Raw genomic sequence first — 21,846 nt, forward strand, 5'->3', positions numbered from 1 at the left:
GTTACGGGCACATAAAGGATCTTAGAATGGGAAAACTGAGGAGATTTTGATCAGTGACAACTGCAAGTGGAGTGTCTGTTTTTTTGTTTTTTTGTTGTTGTTTTTTTTTTCTCTCCCCATCACAATGTGTGAGGAATGGATGTGGGTCGGATGCCAGTTTATTTTCATTACGGATACGAGGACTGGCAAGTTTTCAGCATGAATTACTGAGGCCAGGAAAAAATTGATATCAATGTTAAATTCGACTCTGGAGGAATGACCATGGTGAAAAGGAAGGGACCGTTGTTCTCCCTGCTGTACTTTATGGCAGAGTTTTGGCTCACTTCGCAGCAAGTCCTGAGAATTGGTAAGAGACATTTAATATCATTCCTGATATCTGTTAATGTACAGTCTGCCAGGACGATGCAGCCAGAGTTACATCTTATTTTACCAGTGTGATTAACAATATTATATATAACAAATGCGGCTTGATTATGATGGATGCTATTTCTAATCTCAGTTTATGGCTCATTTACTTCTTTCTAATCAATAATTAATACTAACACCCACTACATTTTAAGACAGCTAGAGCAATTAATAAAACCTAACACGTGGATGGCATTAAACAGTATCGAACCATAGCTATTTTAAAGCTCCTGATGTACACAGTACACAAACTTTGTGTGATGTTTTTACTCTTTTTATTGTTGTATCACATTTATCTTGTGATCATACAGAAGTCCTGTGTGTTTTTCTTGTGAAATTTGTATCCTTATAAGTTTCATTATTGGATTATTTTAGTCTTTTTTAATTAATGGAGTCTGGACAAAGCAGTGTGCTGTTAAAATTAAACAACTGTGCTGATTTTTTTTCTATCAAACTCCTGTTAATCCACTTTGGTTGGCCGGTGGATGCATCCCGCTGTCTCTCTCTCTCTCTCTCTCTCTCTGTGTCTTCCATGTTGACAGCACAGACCAGAAGGAGATGGGTGATTAAGTTGGCCTACTGCTCCATCTCAAAAGCGTGTACTGTTGGCATATTGGTGTGTTTGGCACGCAGCGATGTGAAATGGATACAGTGCTACAGAATAAAGAGTGGGCAGTCCCAGAGAAACTCTTTTATATTTCCTTTCTTACACACTTTCTTTTAGGGCTTGATGTACACTGATGGTCGATGACATCTGTGAATGTGGATCTAAGTCCAAAGCTGTCGGTTAAGCCTTTGAGAGTTGACAGGAAGTCTACTTTCAACTTCGCTCTGCATTTGTAATTAAACAAACAGCGCGCTCTGCTCCAACTATCCCCCTTTGATCTCTGATGTAACTTTGCAACAATGAGCCGGTGCACGCCGGCAAATTAATGGAGCCCTTCTCTCTGCTTCGCTCTTATTGGTTAGCCACGTTTCCTCTTGTGAGTCAGAAGATTGCATCACAAAAATGACTTGGCCCTGGGACTTTCTGCGCTGCTTAAAGCCCACGGCAGCTCTGCATTTTTTTTCTGAATCTCCTTCACTTCTGAAGACTGTAACAGTTTAATAAGCGCAGCGTTGCATAACTTTGAGAACTACCAGACTCTATATGGTTAATCTCTCTCAATCATCTATCACTCTCCGAGGCCACCTAATCTTTGTCATTCTCTTCATGACCCGCACACATCTTAATCCTTCCCATATGGTGTGTGGCTTGGCTCAATTAACTTTTCTCTGTCTTGGCAAGAGTTGGTATCAGATTGTGTCTAGCTTCCACCCTTTTCACTGGGGTTGGTAATAATGGTAAATCTTCTCCCCCAAGCCCTTAAACAACTAACACTAATCTTCTTTATGCATAAAGTCTCTTCCCCAAATATGGTACTTAGGCTGCAACCAAATCTCATCACTGAGGAGAGCACAGAAGCAACAGCTTGTGGTTTGGGTTGCACTATATTTTTATGTTTAGCTCTTTTTCAGTGTTGATTGCATATTTAATTTATTGTTGTTTGAACCCTAAAATAGGTCACTGCTGAGTATTTGATGAACTTCATCTCTTTAGGGAGTATAGCTAGGGCTTTTTAACCAGGTTAAATGTTTAGGTGGTGGTTCGCAGGCAGCGATCTCTGATAAACAGAGAAACCTCAGTGCTCCACATCAAACGAACATAGTAGACTGGTTAGGACCTCCTCATTCATTCATTCACAGTCTGGCATGGGCCCAGGTTGGAGTGGTGCTGCTGCTGCTGGTGGTGGGGGTGTTGTTGAGGTGGGGGTGGGAGGAGGACTCGTTGGGTCCTGGCCCAGGATGGGGAGAGGAGAGAAAGCACAACACTACGTCATTGTGTCCCTCTGCCTTAAAAGGCTCCTCTTCATGTGATAATTGCACAAAAGCACAAACAGACAAGAGTTGAGGAGTTTCTAAAGGTCCATCCAGCTGCCTAAACCTGAACCCTGATATTTTTCCTTCTGTCTGCAGTGAAGGGAGGAACAGAAGTCTATAAAAAGCACTGCCTAAGGGTTTATCAGCATTTGCCTGCAGCACAAGCAGAATCTTTTGTTTTTGTGACCTCCTAGCATGCATCACCCCACAGCATTGTTTGGCCTATTAAAGATGAGAAGGAAGCTCAGTGATCCTGAAAATTATATTGGAATTTAATTAATGGTAGCTACAGCAGTACTTTTCTTTTTCCCCCCTTTCTCATAACATTAATCAGAAAGCTGTGATAAAACCTGCTCAGTTCAAAAAGGAAGAAAGGAAGCGTCTCCCCCTTGAAGCCTGGCTTTGATATTCATACATTCATGAATTATTTTTGAATCGTTATGTTTTTCATTCACAAAAAAAGTCACTAGTGATTTTTTCTATAAGTTAAGCACCTTCCAACTTATAACTACTGATGTATAAAATCATCACTGGCAGATAAGTTACCTTAGTGTCTCATTTTCATGCACATATCACGTTTAGATATCCCACTGATCCAATGTGTCATCTGCACTCAGACCCTATTAGACGCTTATTCAGTATTTTATCTGTATCAGTATGACAATGGAGAATATTAGAGACGCACAGAGCCGTGCTCTCCTGACCCAGATTTGGAGCTAGACTCAAAATGCAGCAACATGGCATGACTCAGAAGCTTTTGTTCAGGCAGGTTTGTTTACAGGCCACAGCGTCATGGTACAAAGTCATATACACACCCCGATACTCTACATGTGCATTACTGTTACACACATCATGAGTTTATTATTTGTTTCATCTGTAAAATGTATTTAAAACTAATTTGTTATTCACTTCTCTGATTGGTCTCTGGACCTGCAGAGAAAATGACTCTTATGGTGGCTCCTAAACTTTCTGTAAAAGACCTTATAATACAGACGTAAGTTTGGCTTCAGTAATGATATGAGGAGCTGATCATTTGTCCCCATTTGGGTCTGACTGTACGGTCAATTATTTACAATATAATGTGCATTAAATATTTGAAATTATTGGAGGATAACCTACGAAACACGAAGTAATACAATACAGACAACAAGACAGATTCTGAATACACAAACACACTGGCTTCCACTCACATGCCTGCCTCCTCACCCCCTGCCCTGCTGCAAATATATAGTACAAATGAATCAGGACGATTTAGGGCAAAACTGCACTGAGCTGCATTCAGTTCATGTCTTACACTAATCTTGGACATTTGGAGCAACTCCAAACGGCAGCAGCAAATTTTCAAATGCTGCTCTTGGCTTGCTGGAGCCTGAGCAGAGATGAGGCCAATTATTTTTTTCTAGTGATGTGATTTTTTAACCACATGAATATGTAAACCAATTTTCCATAAATAAAGTGGATGCTTCCCTGCAGATGTGTGGATGCTTGATGGTGGTCAATAACCAGCTAACAGATGCACTAGTCATTTCCAGATACAACTACCCTGAAGGCGTGCTATCCCCCAAGAGCTCAGCCACTTATTACAGTATAAATATTTTCTGTGTCTTGTGGACGTTAATCGCTTGGACAGGTGCTCCTCATGCTGAACTGCAGGCAAAGAACGCTGCTCAAAAAACTCATTATACTTTAAACACAAAACATGTAAGATGTAATCTCAGGTGGGAACAAAAAGAAGAGAGTGTGGGGCTTCAAGGGGGGAATGAATGAGCAGAAGTACAATAGAATGAGAACACTCTGCAGGTACATCTCATTTAAGCTTTACCAAATACATAATACAATACATAATATAATATAATACATAATACTGCATGCAATACAAGTTTGCATGCAGTGCTGACATGAAGCGGGCATTTAAACAGCTGTGAGCTATATGTGACGTATACCTATATAAATATATATGTCTACATATATTACATACTCAGGGCTGTAATGTTAGATCAATCTATGATTAAATAATATAATGGAGAAGGAGAAGGTTTTTTTTTTTCTATCTGGGCACATTTTGAGCTCTTGCTCAATAATAAAAAAATGTGATTATGCATTTAATTAGAGGTCAGCTACAAAAAAATGTAAATCAGACAATCAAAACAGCAGCAGCTATTTTTGCCTCTTGCACAAATGGGGCCAAAACAGCCTCTGTTGAAGTATGAGAAAAACAAAATCACTGATTGGGAAGGCTGTGGCTGCCACTTGGATTATTTTGTTGTTGAATCCTTAATAAAGTCTGTGACCTTTGCTGCAGCCTCTGTGCACAAACCTCAAGACCAGCTGGTCAAGCCTTATGTTTACGAATCATTATATATATATATAAATAAACACACACCTGACAGAAGACAGAGACGGACAGAGACGGTAGGATGGAATACATTTCTCTGGTGAATTGATTGTATTTTTCCCAGAGGATTTTTATATTCCAGTGAATAGAATTCAGGACCTTAACAGATCCCAGCAGCTGCTCACTGAGGCTTGGTGACCATAATTAGGATTGGCACTTTCAAGCATGCTTTTAGTGACCAGGGAGTCCAGACAAGGCTCTCTCAGTTTGGGGTTTGAGGCTATGCAACACCAAAGAAAAAGGTCATTCACAATCAAGGTCCCAAGGGGGGCTTTTTAAAGGCCTTTTCTCCAACCAAATCAATCACAATTTCACAGGCAATTCTTCAAAGACTGTTAGTGAGAGCAATGACCTATTGCCATCTGTAGCCTCAGATTGAAGTGAGCTCATCTGCAGCATCGAAACGGTATCTTCATAATTTGTGGTTAATATAATCATCGATTAATAAAGTCTCTTAGAGGGGCTTTGTTTTATTTTGTAAAAAATAAAACTTGTGGCTCAGCCCAGCACCGGCCTTACAGGCAAACATTTATAACTCTGACTGTATTATTGCAGAAATCCTGACAGGCCTGATGTTTTAAATGATTTACATTTGAAAGGCCTGTGTTAAAACCAGCCAGCAGGGATAAAGGCGCTGAACCTCACACGAGTCTGCCTGCCCCATAAGCAGGTAGTGACAATCCAGCGTTTTATTAATCCTAATATTTTTCACGACTGCGCTTCATGTAACTGAAATGTGAAACAATGTATGCAGCGTTCGTGCCTGGTGGGAGTAATATATGTGTCCTTCCTGCCAGCTGTGGCATGCTGGACTCGCCATCTTTGTGGACGATGGATTAGGAGTTGGATGTTTTTCAGTATGATCTTCTCAACCCCCCTGCCCTTCCTCTGCGTGGCACTGGCACACACAGCGACTGTAGCTGTGGCTCTGACTGAGCTCTGACTGAGACATGGACAGATATTTACCATGATAAAAATATATATAAAAAAATACGCTTTTTTAAGAGGCACACTTATATACGACTTTGATTGTTAATCAGCTATGGGCATTAGAACTACTGAATGTGGATTAGTAAACAAAGATATTTTAAAAAAATAGTTACACGGCTCTCATAGACACTTTGGACGAGGCTTCTGTGATGTTACTTGAAGGTTTTTGATGCACTGTTTTGAGTGTCTGTGGGAGGATCCAGCTGTCACTATGTTAGCAGTGTCACAGTCCACCTGACCTCCACAGGCAGAGGTGGAGCATAAGTGGAGCTGAGGCAGATGGGCAGTCCTGGCGTTACATCCCCAGCTCAACTAGCGGAAAAGGGGGACGTATACATTAAATAACCAAGACGAGTGTCTGGCTTTTAAAGTGTGTATCTTTACTTGAGTGGTTGTGTTAAATACAACAACAAACAAATTACAAAATAAAATGCAAAACCAGGAAGTAAAACGCAAAAAAAAATTCAGCAGGAGCCCTGCCAGGCTTTAGCGACTCTGCTATATTCAAACAAAGAAAATAGTACACAACAGAAAAAATATATAGTAAACAACAACAAAGAAGCTAAGGGCTAACTGTAGCCTGCATTTCAAAATGGGAGAACTCAAACATAGTAAGCTCACCAAGTACCAAACTAGCTAACTAGTTTCAGAATGCTGAGGAGGACTAAACAAACAAAGTCTCATCTAAATCCAATGCCACTCTTTACAATAGAAGGGCCAGCTGGAGCAGCACGGCCATTGGTGGAGTTCCTATCTAACAGCCAACCACAGGGGTATTGTATTTACCTATAGGAACACACTCATACACACACCCACACCACAAGGGCTGCCCTTCAGGCACGCACACTCACATGCTTACACATAGCCAATCAGGGGCCGTAACACCCGGAAACAGGAAATTCTTGCTGTAAGTCAGCATCCGCCTGTCACTCAAGGCGATCACTCCCATAATTATGCAACAGTCCTAATATCAAGTTGCACATTTTAACACAGACGTCTATGAGGACTGAATCACTTTTGGAGCCAGCCCCTAGAGGCTGTGGGGTGAACTGCAATTTTTAACACTTCCACATGGGCATTATTCCTCAAAGGACAGCGTGGGCCATCTGTACTGTTGCACATGCACTTACTCACATGACCACAAGAGGGCAAATATCTTTGTATCCACCAATCATTTAAATCACATGACAACAATGCACCATTATCAACGTAGCCACCATGCAAATGTAGCCCAAAGAGCACAAACAACAGCAACAAAATAAGAAGGACCTTTATACTCACTCTCCAATTTCAACTGTATTTACTAGTATTTTACTAGTAAGAGTCTGTACAGTGGAGTCTCTACATAAGATGATATATTTGTACTTGTACTATAGATGGAGGGCTCCATCTCTACGTCAGCTCTGTGTTGTGTTCATTTTAACCCAGAATGAGTAAAGACTCTTCAGTCATATCAAACTTTAGTTGTTTCTTCTATTAAAGAATCAAGCAGCAGGAAAGTTGGGCTACAAGTACGCACTGAGAAAGTCGAGTGCATTTGTTTTAATGTGAGCCTTTCATGGCTGAATGTTTTGGCCGGCAGAGCAGAAAACACTTAGCCTTTCGCCTCTTTACAGTAAATTACTTTATGTTTGGGAGCTTGATTATGTCATGCTATAAATGATGAGCCACTGCTTCATATTTAAGTATGACTTCACTGAAGGTGACTGTTGTCAGGAGCAGTAAATTGAAAAAGATTGCAAGCATGACCATCGAGGTGACTGAGAGGTGAATAAGAGCATTTTAGGAGCGAGTGTTGGTTTTGGAGGATGTTTTAAATGTGGTGATAATGTATGGCTGGATATGTTCGCCTGCTTTGGTGCAGTGACTGTGTGCTGTGTGGAATTTAGGCCATGTAAATAGGCTGCAGTCAGCACCGGTCAAGCTTTTATCTGAATGAGATTAAATTCTGTCATCTAAACCAGGTCCCTAAGTAACGTTATGTGACACATAAGAAATTGGGCTACATTATGCAACTTCATTTGTGCTAACCTTCAAACTTAAAAAAAAACCTGTGCTGGATGTGAGTGTGTGTGTGTGAATTGTTGTGGCTAACACCACCCCCCTCCCACCTGTTTCTGCTCCTCCTCTTCCTACAGGGGGCATCTTTGAGACACTGGAGAATGAGCCCATCAGTGTTGAAGAACTGGCCTTTAAATTTGCTGTAACCAACATAAACAGGAACCGGACCTTAATGCCAAACACCACATTGACCTACGATATCCAGAGAATAAACCTGTTCGACAGTTTTGAGGCCTCCAGAAGAGGTACGGATGATCTGATCTAGCGGCCTGCTGCTGCCTCTCCTGCTGCTCACTTTGTTGTCTTTTCTTTCTGTCCCATCACCTCAGCCTGCGACCAGCTGGCCCTGGGTGTCGGCGCTGTGTTCGGCCCCTCTCACAGCTCGTCTGTCAGTGCGGTCCAGTCTATCTGTAACGCTCTGGAGGTCCCTCACATCCAGACGCGCTGGAAACACCCGTCAGTGGACAACAAAGACAGCTTCTACATTAATCTCTACCCTGAATATGCCTCTATAAGCAGAGCCGTGCTGGACATAGTGCAGTTCTACAAGTGGAAGACAGTCACTGTGGTCTATGAGGACGCAACCGGTGAGTCAAAAAGAGACAAGAGAGACGACAACCAGAAGGACGTGCCCTAAAAACTTGGTGAAACAGTTGATATTCTGTCATGTGTGAGGATGTGAGCAGAGTTTCTTGGTGACTGGATAAAACGTCCTTGATGCAGAGAGGCTGGACAACATTATTTATCCATGTAAAGAAAAGCTGGCAGCTCACACCTACAGCTCAGCCTCTTTAAGCCACAAGTTAATTTACCTCACTGAAAGCTATTAATAGACCAGTGAATGTACAGTGCCCTCCAAGAGAGAGTGGACGTTTCCTGTACTTTAAGCTTTGACCATTAAGCAAGACAAACGGTACAAACATAAAGGCTCTGCAGACAGAGACAGGTGCGACTTCAGCATCACTGAGTGACACACGAACACGCGTCCCTCTGGACAACAAAGACAGTCAATACATTCAAAATCCTGACATGTGAGTCTGCAGTATTTGCTGCTCTGCACAATAGTCTCAGCAAATGAAAGCACGCATGCTTTCCAGAGGAATCAATAATAGGAAAAAGAAAACAGGTTCAACAAATGCAGAATTTTAAAGTTAAATTTATTCCAATTTTATCAGCAAACTAATGGAGGAGATGAAAGGGTTGTTTTTTATGTCTTGGGTCATGATGAAAATGCAGCTGCGTCATTACGTCATCAGAAACCCCTGCAGGCAGTGCAACAGACTGCTGAAGCACTGTGGTTCACAGCACTGATTTCCCATCAGTTACCCAAATGAAACTATAAAAACACTGAAGTAAACAATGATAAAGTCACATGTGGGCCCTGAAGACCAGGCTCAGACTAGTGCAGACACACAAACCTGCACAACATGAACACCAGCTGGAGGCTGTCACAACAAAAAACACACAATACGAGCTGTTCATGAAAACAAATGAATAACACAAGTTATCTCCATCAGCATCAGAGCCCTGCATGGCTGCTAACCAACCCCCAAACTTCACAGCAGAGAAGAAGCGCAGTCCTACCTGAAGGAGAGTTTCTTCTTCTTGTTCTTTGACCTTTTGTTTGCAGACTCACGCGTTCTGGGTCACTGCAGGGTTCCTTCAGTCTGCTGGTAATGCCACGGGTCATCTGGAAACAACAATCCGAGGTCCAAACTCCCACATGTTTCCGTGCACATGTCGCTGCTGCATCATATTTTCCAGTCTCTCATTAAGTATCGGGTGAATTTACCAAACTTCTTCATGCTAGCTCGACTAACTAGCACTAAGCACTTCTATAAAACGATTAAAACACGACAGAGCCATGGCGTCCACACCTGCGTCAACCACATCACAACGCGTCTAATTAAAACATTTTATTTTGAAAGGCTTCCGGAAACGATGTATGTTGTTGCATTGACGCTACTTTTACTAATGTAAATAGTGCTATTTCGTCTTGTGGCCACTAGAGGGCAGCGAACGTCCTTTCAACAATGATACCAAAGCTATATAGCGGCTTTGCAGCAACAGGTATACAGATATGGATCTAAATACAAATAAATCCGGTAGCTGTAGATTGATTTATTATAGTTTCTGGTGGTTTCGGTATCGCATCCGTTGACTGGACAAAGATATTCCGCCCTCTTGTGGTTACAAAGCGAAACTGCAAGTCGAATGTAAAGCTAGCATCAGTAACATTACTTCTGGTAAACCCTTTCAAATGACAGTCTTACGGAAATGACTATTCTACTGCCCTCCTGTGGTCAAAATTAGGAACTGCAACAGCTAATTAGTCAAGTTAACGTCAGTATCAACATAAAAACTTCCGGTAAATACTTTCAAAATACAACGAATTCAACGAAGAAACCAGGAACAAACAATAATGTTTACAGATTGAGACTACGTACAGTATCGTACCGCCCACAAACGTCTTTCATTTTTTTTTTTTAAAAGAAAGTTTCTCATGAAAACGAAACAATGAGAGGCAGGTGAGGTAGCTAGCTAGCATGTTCCGTAGCTGTGCTAAGTAAGCTAGGTTTATTAGCTTGAAGCATTTAGGCTAAATTGAATTTATCAAATCTGGATAAAATATTCAAATGAAAAACAATAATCGGCGTGTATAATTAGTTTAATGTTATATATATGCTAACAAAGTAGCATGCACATATTAGACAGGCTCAATTTGACTGTGTTTGTTTGGAGAGAAAAGTTGTGCATTAGAAGTAAATACAAGAATGATGATGACAGGCTTGTTAATGGATTTTGTTGTTGCCAACAGTCCAATTATGTTTTTATTAAAGGTGTCTGACTTCTGACAAAGTTAAGTAGATGGTGAGAACTCACAAGTCAATCAGAAACTGTCAACATGTTTTATTTTAATTTAAGACATCATCTTCTTGTCTTTCTGTTTAAGGTTTGATTCGTTTGCAAGAGTTGATCAAAGCTCCATCCAGATACAACATTAAAATCAAGATCCGCCAGCTGCCAACAGGAAGTAAAGATGCCCGTCCCCTGCTGAAAGAGATGAAGAAAGGGAAGGAGTTCTACGTCATCTTTGACTGCTCTTACCAAACATCAGCTGATGTCCTCAAACAGGTCAATAACACACAGATCACAGAGCTTTATTATCCTTAAAGGGCTCATTCATAACTTTTACCACCTTTAAATGCTGGCGGGATGGAGAATAGCCTCCGTGGTTATTTTGTCCTTTCTGTATTGGCCTTTTGGTTTTAATATTCACTACGTGCAAGATTAGTCGAATTCTATCCCCTTCAGAAATCCTGTGTTCATTTCCAAATCCAAGCAGAGCCTGTTTCTGAGCCAGACGTACACATTTAGAAGCACAAGCTGCACAGATTAATGGGGGGACGCTGACATACATATATATACTTTCTCAGATGCAAAACCATGCAAACAAAACAAAATGAGACAATTCAGAAAATAGATGGAGCGCCTAATTTGCAGGGTGTGGTGCTGGATATGGTTGGGTGGTCTTAGGGGAAGAGAAGATTATTTATCCTGGCTGAAGCAAAGCTCCAATTTTACAACCAGAGGGGGAGAAAAAGAGTAATATTGTCTCTTATCCTGTTCAGATCCTGTCCATGGGAATGATGACTGAATATTACCACTTCTTCTTCACCACACTGGTAAGAAAAGCATCTCTGCTCTTTATGAAAGCTGCCCGTGATTCTTTAGGTGAAGGTTGAATGACAGATATGTGCCTTGGTAACACGCCACATGATTACTGTACACAGCTGTAATGAAGTGTGCTGTGATCCTACACATGCTGTTCAGACGTGTGTGTTCACAGAGCTCCAGTCCAGCAAAGATTATGCAGATGAACTCAAACATCTGTGGTTTGTTTTATAATAAGATTGCTGGATGTTTTCGATGTCCTTGGTATAATTCCATGGTATTACACAGTTTATTGTTCCACTGTTTTAATCAAGTGTCCCTTTGCCCTCGCTCTGAAAGTCACAGCTACACTGAGGCTGTTTTTGAGTGGAGTGGTGATGTGGTCGTTGTTTTCTACAGGACCTGTTCTCTCTGGACCTGGAGCCGTACCGCTACAGCGGGGTGAACATGACCGGGTTCAGACTGCTCAACATAGACAATCCTCGGGTGGCCTCGGTGGTGGAGAGGTGGGCCATGGAGCGACTGCAGGCGCCCACCAAAGCTGAGACCGGAATGATGGAGGGGATGATGACGGTGAGCTCGCTTCTTTCTTTCATTTTCATAAAGGTGATCACTGCTGCGTGCTTCCAGGGCTTTTCTGTTTCTTTGCCAAACTTTCATTTCATTCCTACGGTACAGACGTCACAGTGATTGTATCAACCATCTGCTACGGCATTGAAATCATCCAACAGTTAACCTACACCATGACCTGTAAGTTGCGTGCGAGGAAGCAGGTGTGCAGCTAAATGTCTGCGCTCAGCAAAAAAAAAACATGCTCAGCTCTCATGCTCTTCCAGCTCGCCAGTGATTGGTTTACTCACCGAGGGCTTTAGCTCAGCCTGTGTTTAATGTTTTCCTCCATGACTACCTGCTCAGGATATTTAGGGTGGTTTCACAGTGTGTAGAGTGGAGGTTATATTACCTAATACACCCCTAATTTAAATCAGGACAAACTTGAAAACCCTGTGAATGGAAGATAATGTTGAAGCAGCACAACCCACAAACCAAGATGTTTTCACGTGTAAACATAACGAATGTCCTCATGATTAAACTGTTTACCTGCTCAACAGGTTGGTAATCTGGTGATCTTGTGGGGACGTCTATGAGCTTGTTTGTCAGCAGGGAAATAGTCTTTTTCATATTATAAAGTCACATGAGCTCAGACAGCCTGACATTACATGTAAATGCATCAACATTAGCTTATTTTGGGGGGTGGGGGGGGGTGGCTGCACCACACACATTTAATTGGCTCTCATTTCAAACACTTGAGTCACAATACAGCAATCCATCATTCTGATTATGTTTCCAATCACACAGCTGCTTTGAATAAAATTGCACACAGACTGTGCTCACCGTGGCTGATTGTGGTCGCATGTTTGATTGCCCTCCGTGGAGTTTAGTCGAACCGCTGCTGTATTTTTGGAGTCTGCTTTATAAGGGGCCACATGAAGCTGTGCAGGTACACCAACAGACCGGATATGATGAGTGACATGTGACTCTTTCAGACTGAAGCGGCTCTGATGTACGACGCCGTCTACATGGTGGCTGCAGCCTCACAACGCGCCTCCCAGATCACCGTCAGTTCCCTCCAGTGCCACCGACACAAACCCTGGCGCTTCGGATCACGCTTCATGAACATGCTCAAAGAAGTGAGTTTGGGTTATGTCTGTGGGGCCGCCAGCACTCACTCCATCCACCCACCCATCCATCCATCCATCCATCCATCCATCCATCCATCCATCCATCCATCCATCCATCTATATATCCATCCTTCCATCCATACATCCATCCATCTAGCCAGCCATTCACCCATCCATCCATAACGCACTCCATTCATCCATCCATCCATCCACTTACCCACCCACCCATCCAGCACTCCATCCATCCATCCAATCCACCCACCCACCCACCCACCGACACACCGATCGACACACCCATCATTCCATCCATGCATCCATCCATCCATCCATCCATCCATCCATCCATCCATCCATCCATCCTCCATCCATCCAGCCAGCCAGCCAGCCAGCCAGCCAGCCACCCAGCACTCCATCCATCCACTCACCCACCCATCCATCCATCCAGGATCTGCAGGAGCAGAAACAATAGAGTTAGGAGATACAATCTGGTGAATAAGGAGCGCCTGTGAGGAGTTTATTTAATATATTTTTTCTCAGGAAATGACTGATGTCATGTGTCAGTGTTAGTGGTCTCATAGATTCAGGGCTGCTGATGAGAGCTGTCCATTGAGGGCTGCTGCTGTGTGTATGGTTGTTTAATGCAGACTGAGGTAATGAAGACAGGTCTGAGGCAGTGCCTGAAAACCCTCAGTTATCCTGCAGTGTAGTTCTGCTGCATTAATTATTGATCTAACAGCAGATAAGACGATGAGACAAACACTGTCAGCGGGCTCTGACAGCTTGAAAAACACGCAGCCTGTTCTGTGGTGATTATCCCAGTTTAATTGTGGAAGCAGACTTTTTCATCTCTGCTGCGATGTATTAATTTGAGTGTGAAAGGCTCTCTTGTTTTTGCACTCTCTAATTAGATGCTTCTTTGACCGATGAGCTTTTCAATTGCTGGTGTGGACAGAGTATTGACAGACACAAGCAGAGCTGCAGAGCCCAGAGGGCAGCGTGTGGATAAATGGACTTTTTAAGCCGTACAGCCTCGGCAGATATTGCGATCAGTATTTTAACATAAATAAAGTGTGATTTTTTTCTTGTCCACCTGTGATAAACAGTGGATTTCTTTGCATTCTTTCTTCTCCTGGATAAATATGTCATCCTACAACTTTTCCAGCCCTCTTTTAAATGACAGTCATTCATTAAAAGGACCTCATCGGTGTCTTTCCATGTTTAGCTCATTCACAACAAATAATACTGTTCATACATCACACTACCAGCCAATATTTTCATTCCCACCTTACATATTTTTCTAGTTCATCACTGCAAACAAACAGCTTAAGCAAGACTACATGATCTAGAAGGAAAGCTGCTTCACATACGCACTGAGAGAGCTGATCAGGAGGTGTAGGTGAACATCAGCTTATTGAGGAACGGTGATAAAGCTGCAGGCATGTGAAGCTATAATAGATGGAGGCCAGCCAACAAGATATTTTAACTGATACTACAGATAAAGATGTCATTTAAAAAGATGATTTGGTAAACAATTTGGAAAGTGCAGAAAAATACTTGACTAACTTCAGGCTATCAGATGTACCACTCTGATGGACCATCTCATCTTATATGGATCTTATATGCCCATTGGTAAAAGAAATTCTGTTCAGATCCTGCTCAACAAACGAACCTGACCTGTGATGCAAAAGTTACGTAACTATGACAACAATAAAGTCAGAAAGTAATTTACAAGCTTGGCCAGACTCACTGAACAACACACTGCTGAATAAACAGAGGGAGCATGGTTTACACATGAGTGGAAACATGGTAAAACGCTGGTATGATCCTTTTAAGGCTGTAATGTGAACTAACAGCTGTAAAGTAGCTGTTGTCTGAAGTGCCCTTGAGCAGGACCCTGAATCAGACTCAGCTCTGTAGCTCAGCCTGCACTCTGCTCTTGTGGGGGTTGGAAGGTACGATGACAGCTTCGCCTGCAGGAATTGATGCTCTGTCACACATTCAATACAGAAAAAAAGTTTTTAACTTGTTAAAAAAAAAACACTCGGTGCACTTTGACTGTTTCCCAAAATATTAGTGAAGCTGATGTTTAGAGGCCCGCGGGGTGAAATGAAGATAGATTATTTTGTTCTCTCTGTTTCTCACAGTTTCCTTCTGTCATGCTCATGGATGGCCAGTGGCAGTGAGGGTTCAGTGGTGTGTTTAAATCTCATTCTTATCCTCTGGATTCTCCAATCCGAGGATATCCATGTCCGCTCTGCAAGTACAGTAATGATGCCAACACATGGTTGAGACAGATACACTTTTTGATTGGTGAGGATTTAAAAAAGAGACTTAATGACAAGAATAAATCTGGACTTAGGGGTCAAGTGGATCCGACAGATGTGAGCAATAAGAACTGTGTGAAGCGGTCTAATCAAAGAGCAACTTCACCAATGATAGCCTGCAACCTTCTATAGATATGACAGTTCTTTGCATTAGAAGCTGGTGTTTCTTGTGATGTGATCAAGTTTAATCCTGGATTTCAGATCTCCCTGATGTTGTAACACTCTTATTGACACGTATTTCTGTTTGTCAATGCAAGTTATATTTTGAATTTAAACAGGAAAGTGTGTAAATTAAGCTAGTAGGATGATACATAAGTTATTCAGCTTATATGACAGATGTTTGGTCTGATGTGTTGCTGTTCAGAGCTTCGGCCAAATACATGAAAGCGATGGCTTTTTTAAAAAAATGTTCATCTCTGAGATCAAACATGCACCGGTGTGACAACACATCCACACACACACACACACACACACACAGGACAGAGAATCAGCTGATGGCCAGTTACCTGGTTTCCCTGAGCCCCGTTACAGAGATTTAACCTGACTATTTTTTAGCTGAGCTCACTTCATTATCAACTGATTCCAAATATCTTTGAGCAGCTCTGCCCACCCGCTGCTCTCCTCTCAGACAGGGGGCATGCCTGCCTGCTCCATTTACATCACCGTCCACTATGTTACAGACTCAGAGACACTTAATATTTCCACTGGGGATCCAGCCGATGCAAAAACATCCATTAAGATGCAGTTAGCCTTTTGTCTGTGTACTCTGCTTAATAGAGAACTCATCAATTATTCATTTTTAGGAACTGTTCTGATTTTTTTTCCAGGCCTCTGCTCTATTTTGCATTCATGTGTATGATGGTATTAACGGAGGGATTTGTTGGTTGTGTTTTCTGCCCCTCTCTCTGCCACAGACGCAGTGGAACGGCTTGACGGGACAAATAATTATAAACAAGACAGACGGCCTGCGGAAAGAATTTGATTTAGATGTCATCAGTCTGAAGGAGGATGGCTTGGAGAAGGTGAACTATCTGACCCGTGCAGAGCTGAGCAGAATAGGATGAGTGTAGACAAACAAGCCACTGCTGTTTCTATGTAGCCTCGTCTTCTCTCCTAAACTTACAGAAAGATTTCTTCTTTTTAAAAAAGCAATGCACAGATTAATCTACACAGAATACATACAAATCTTCATATCTGCTGTCCTGATTATGCCTCAACTTTTTGAACTGTTTTGACAGATTTCTCTTTCAAATTCTTGTAGCTGTCTGAATGTGCCTAACATTTGTGGCTGCTCCTTTAATCACATTGATAATGCTGCTTTCAAATCTGACAGGCTGTTAAAAAGCCTCCTATCTCCTAATGTCATCAGCACTACAAAGAAATTAAGTTTCGAGTAGAAAGTGAAATTAAAAAAAGAAGTTATTTTCCACATTAAAGCCAGAATTCACTCTCTCTGCTGTACTCACATAATTAAAATGCCTTCTTTTTATTATTTTTGCAAGACAATCGCGGGCAACAGCCGCCTGAATAAAGTGTGGAAAAAGGTCTGTACTTTAGTTGTCCCGGCAGACTAAAGTAAAAGTGACATTTGCTAATGTTTTCCACCTGCTGCTCTCTGTGATGTCTCCCTATGTCATTAAATATAAGGGTCAGGTACTGGTGCGGAGAAATGTTCATCATTTCTGTACTGGACTTGACATTTTAAGGCGTTTCGTGCACCTTTCCTTTTATCCCTATGTGACACTCTTGCCTCTGTTTGTCATTCCATTGTTGTGTGTGTTTCTTTTCCTTTCTGTGCGTTATTTTTTCTGATGAAGGTCACTCAGCCAATAGATCTTGACATCTGGTGATTGACTTGGATGTTTCATTATTTACAGATTGGTGTGTGGAACTCTCAGATGGGCCTTAATTTAACGGAAATCAACAAGGATTCATCCACAAATGTCACAGACTCCATGGCCAACAGAACCCTGATTGTCACTACTATCCTGGTAAGCTGATTGTTTGTCTTTTCACACCCGGTGTTCTCATCTTAATAGTTATAATGGAAATGGAATGGAATAATGGAAATTATTTGGGTATTAAGAAGCCACAGAAATATTGAAATTTGTTGTGTATCATTCATGTATTATTTACCATTACGGCATATAGCTAGTGATATGTTGGTCTAACATGTTGCAAAACATAGTCAGCTGCTCTCTCAGTCCTGCTGGTCTTGGGTGTCTTTTCTGATTTATCTTTTGGATCTCAAAATTGCTCTTCATAAGATTTTCTTGTATTACATGGCACACACAGTCCCTTGAGGTGGTGTTAGTTACATACAACATACAGGAAATAATTGTGCTCATTTGTCCTCAACAATTCAGTGTCTGCATGAACATTGCTTCACATCAGAAGGCTATGCAGCTGCAGCCTCAGCCTCAGCTTGCTGGCCAGCTGTGTTCGCTAATACACTGTAGAAAAAGTAGAATGTTTACATGGCAATTCTCTGCATTCACAATAAAATATGCAATTTTGTAAAACCTGTCAGAAGCTGAACCATCTTGTACTTCTTTCTAATTGAAGTGATTTCTGAAAGATAACAGAACCTCATCTGCCACTGACTCATAAAACATCCCCTAATTTACATAAGCAGTGCTAAAGTAGATAATTCTTTAATACTAACACACTGATGAGTATTTTGTACCTTTTACCAGGAAAATCCTTATGTCATGTATAAGAAATCTGATAAGCCGCTGTATGGAAATGACCGCTTTGAGGGTTACTGCCTTGACCTGCTCAAAGAGCTCTCCAACATTTTGGGCTTCTCCTATGAGGTGAAGCTGGTGTCAGACGGCAAATACGGAGCTCAGAATGACAAAGGAGAGTGGAACGGCATGGTGCGAGAGCTCATTGATCATGTGAGTTACTGATCAGTCAGTCTTACTGGAGGAGAGAAGGCACTGACATGTTCCACAGCATCAGCTGACTGTAGTCATGTTGTGTACCAGGTGGCTGACCTTGCTGTGGCCCCGCTCACCATCACATATGTGAGAGAAAAGGTAATAGATTTTTCCAAGCCTTTCATGACACTGGGAATCAGCATCCTCTACCACAAACCCAACGGCACCAATCCAGGAGTGTTCTCCTTCCTCAACCCACTGTCCCCTGATATCTGGATGTATGTGTTGCTGGCATGCCTTGGTGTCAGCTGTGTGCTGTTTGTCATTGCAAGGTAAGCCTCCAATTTATACTGACTTAATAATTGACTTTAGACTTAATTAATTGGCTACTTAGCAACAAAACAATCCCTCACATGTCCATACATGCTGTCAAGCCTCCAAATACTATCTTATGGTGGTTTGTTTTTCTTTTCTTTAGGTTCACTCCCTATGAGTGGTACAACCCTCACCCCTGCAACCCAGACTCAGATGTGGTTGAAAACAACTTCACTCTAATCAATAGTGTCTGGTTTGGAGTTGGAGCACTTATGCAGCAAGGTATGTACTGTTTATTTTATACTTTAGAATAATGTTATTGCTTTGCCTGGAGGAAATATGTTTGATAGACCACTTTGTTATCTTACAGGATCTGAACTGATGCCTAAAGCCCTCTCTACCAGGATAGTTGGTGGAATATGGTGGTTCTTTACACTTATCATAATCTCCTCATACACTGCCAACTTGGCTGCCTTCCTCACTGTGGAGAGAATGGACTCACCAATTGACTCTGCAGACGACTTGGCCAAGCAAACAAAAATAGAGTACGGAGCTGTAAGAGACGGCTCCACCATGACCTTTTTTAAGGTAACCATCCTTCCATTTTACAGTAAAGCTACAACAGAGGGGGCGTCACTTCTGATTTCAACTAGCCTGACATGTGGTACCCCTGAGCCATCAGTCATGTGCAGCCTGATGGGTTGGCAAAAAAATTGAGTTGGGTTAAAAAAAATGGTTGTTTGTGTCTTAGAAACTTTCCCATACATCAGTTTAACAAGAACCTATGGGCAATTGTTCCACGAAGATTCCAAGGATTTATTGTTTTGCCTGTAGCACATAGAGCAGTTTCTCTGAATGTACGATGGCAATTTGATCAATCTGAGCAGATACGTGCCCACTTGTCACATTACATCTCCTGCCATTCCTGAGAACAATCTCTCCAGTCAACAGATAGTGTGCAGTTCTGTGTCATTTTAAATGTTAGGAACAAATACTAAACATACATCAACATTATCTGTTCTGTGCGGCTGTGTAAACACTTTGTGTTCATTTTCCATAAATCCTCAGAAATCTAAGATCTCGACTTATGAGAAAATGTGGGCATTCATGAGCAGCAGGAAAAACACGGCACTGGTTAAAAACAACCGAGAGGGGATTCAAAGGGTCCTCACCACAGATTACGCTCTTCTGATGGAGTCAACCAGCATCGAGTACATCAGCCAGCGCAACTGCAACCTAACACAGATCGGAGGCTTGATAGATTCAAAGGGCTATGGTGTGGGAACGCCAATTGGTAAGAATGACGAGTAACAAACAACAAAAGCATCTTTCACATGCTTCCTATCTGTCTATGAAACAACACACTGAAATGTCACTGTAATCCTGATGTAGGCTCCCCTTATCGAGACAAGGTCACCATCGCCATCTTGCAGCTGCAGGAAGAAGGCAAGCTGCACATGATGAAGGAGAAATGGTGGAGAGGGAACGGCTGTCCAGAAGAGGACAGCAAAGAGGCCAGCGCCCTGGGCGTGGAGAACATAGGTGGAATCTTTATCGTGTTGGCAGCCGGACTAGTTCTCTCAGTTTTTGTAGCAATCGGAGAATTTATTTACAAATCCAGAAAAAACCTGGACATTGAGGAGGTGAGTGTCGGCCAGTGCGAATGGCACAATAAGTATTAAGGCATTAAGAGACTCAATCAAAGACTGTTATGAACCTGCTACACACTTGTGTTGTCATTGTCTTCACAGGACTACAGTAATCACTGCGCCAATAAAAATTGGAAGTCTGAATGTGTTGAACTGCATTGTTACAATCAAAACATTTTGAATGCAGAGTTTTGTGTTTTCGGTAGTTTTTATGTAGCTCCCAAACTATTGGAAGAATACATTAGCAACCCTTTTTATGATGACAGGTGGTTGTTGACTTCTGACCATCTTGGCCTTGCTTTTTTTTTTTCTTTCTTTTTGCAAAAACATTGTAACTTTGTTTTGTGTGAACGATAAGTCGTTGTTATGCCATGACGTGGTGGGTAAGTGACGGTATCTTTTCAGGCGTGTTAGTTTCAGCAGCTACAGATTCTGCTGTGAAATGTTTTTTTGTTTTTTTCATAATGACAGCGCACAGAAACTTCGTCATAACTGCACTACTCACCACTTTTGTATGTAGTCTTTGTCTTTCAGAAAATCTTTTGATTTATTCAGTGACGGTTGTTTCGAGTTTGTTTATGAATGAGTGTTCCCTCCAGATTTTATTCATCACTTTGCTCAATGTCTTTTTTTTTTTTTGCTCTTTTGTATCATATGAAGTTTATGAACATGCATGTATAAGTTTCGTCATGTTGGAATTGTTTCTGAATGACTAAAGTTATTTGAGAATATTACATCTTTTAACCTTTATTTATTTTATTTTTTTTGCGGATCGATGCACAACCTTTTCCATTACTGGACAGACATGCATGCTTTTGATTACATCTAAATTATCTGAGGTTGCATGAAGAAGACTTGGGGAATTTACATCTTTCCTTTTTTGGTTTGTTTTGGGGAAGTGTTTTGTGGGATTTGGTAGAAAAAAAAGGTTTTGATAGTTTAGTAATCTCAGGTTTCTTTGTTATATTTCATGGCCTCCTAACATAGAAAACCTACTTTATTACAGACAGTACTTTTATGCCCTATACACTTCTATTGTTGTATCTTTTGGCATGCTTTCATAATTTGTGCATTTGCAAAGCAACTCCTGATCATTGTTTTGAATTCAAACCCTTTGGGGGATGACCTTTAGATTCTATGATAAAGTGAATATATTATAGAGCTCTGGCTTCACCGGTATAGTTCCTGCATCCTTAAATCACCTTCCTCTTTCCCTGCTCTGATCAGGCCTGCACTCACCTCACTCGGGCTTAGCCCTTTAAATAACATCCCCATTAGACAGTGGATTACACACCTCCTCCTGGTCTTAAAATTGTGGAAGAGCCCTGTGTGTCACACAGATTAAAAAATCCTGCAGATGTAATGAAATTCTTCGTGCCCCAAATCTGACAGGTAACATGAAGCTTTGCTTGTTTTGTCTGTGGATTTGTGTCACCTTTAGGGTGATGCAACAGAATTTCAGGTAATAATTATAGCTAGACAGTATGTGACAGAAGACTGTTGAGTCAGCCTATAATCTCTACAGTGTGTTTATCTGGTGCCACATGATGA

The 21,846-nt window shown here is 41.6% G+C and overlaps 1 protein-coding gene across 2 annotated transcripts; it reads left to right on the forward strand.

Moving 5' to 3' along the window:
- The first annotated feature begins 246 nt into the window (after positions 1-246).
- Positions 247-20,328, forward strand: LOC114444429 (glutamate receptor ionotropic, kainate 1). Of its 2 annotated transcripts, XM_028418970.1 has the most exons (16): positions 247-346; positions 7,849-8,016; positions 8,101-8,358; positions 10,725-10,906; positions 11,404-11,457; positions 11,846-12,019; positions 12,991-13,134; positions 16,364-16,471; positions 16,952-16,993; positions 17,327-17,440; positions 18,146-18,349; positions 18,440-18,663; positions 18,810-18,928; positions 19,017-19,234; positions 19,715-19,940; positions 20,039-20,328. In XM_028418970.1, the coding sequence occupies exons 1-16, from the start codon at positions 256-258 to the stop codon at positions 20,326-20,328; spliced, it is 2,616 nt and encodes an 871-aa protein (XP_028274771.1). In that variant the 5' UTR covers positions 247-255. The 2 variants fall into 2 exon arrangements, with proteins under 2 accessions (XP_028274771.1, XP_028274770.1); XM_028418969.1 differs by lacking the exon at positions 16,952-16,993 and having other exon boundaries at positions 256-346.
- The last annotated feature ends 1,518 nt before the right edge of the window (positions 20,329-21,846 follow it).

This window comes from Parambassis ranga, chromosome 13 (genome assembly GCF_900634625.1).
Source record: "Parambassis ranga chromosome 13, fParRan2.1, whole genome shotgun sequence".
Taxonomy (NCBI): Eukaryota; Metazoa; Chordata; class Actinopteri; family Ambassidae; genus Parambassis; species Parambassis ranga.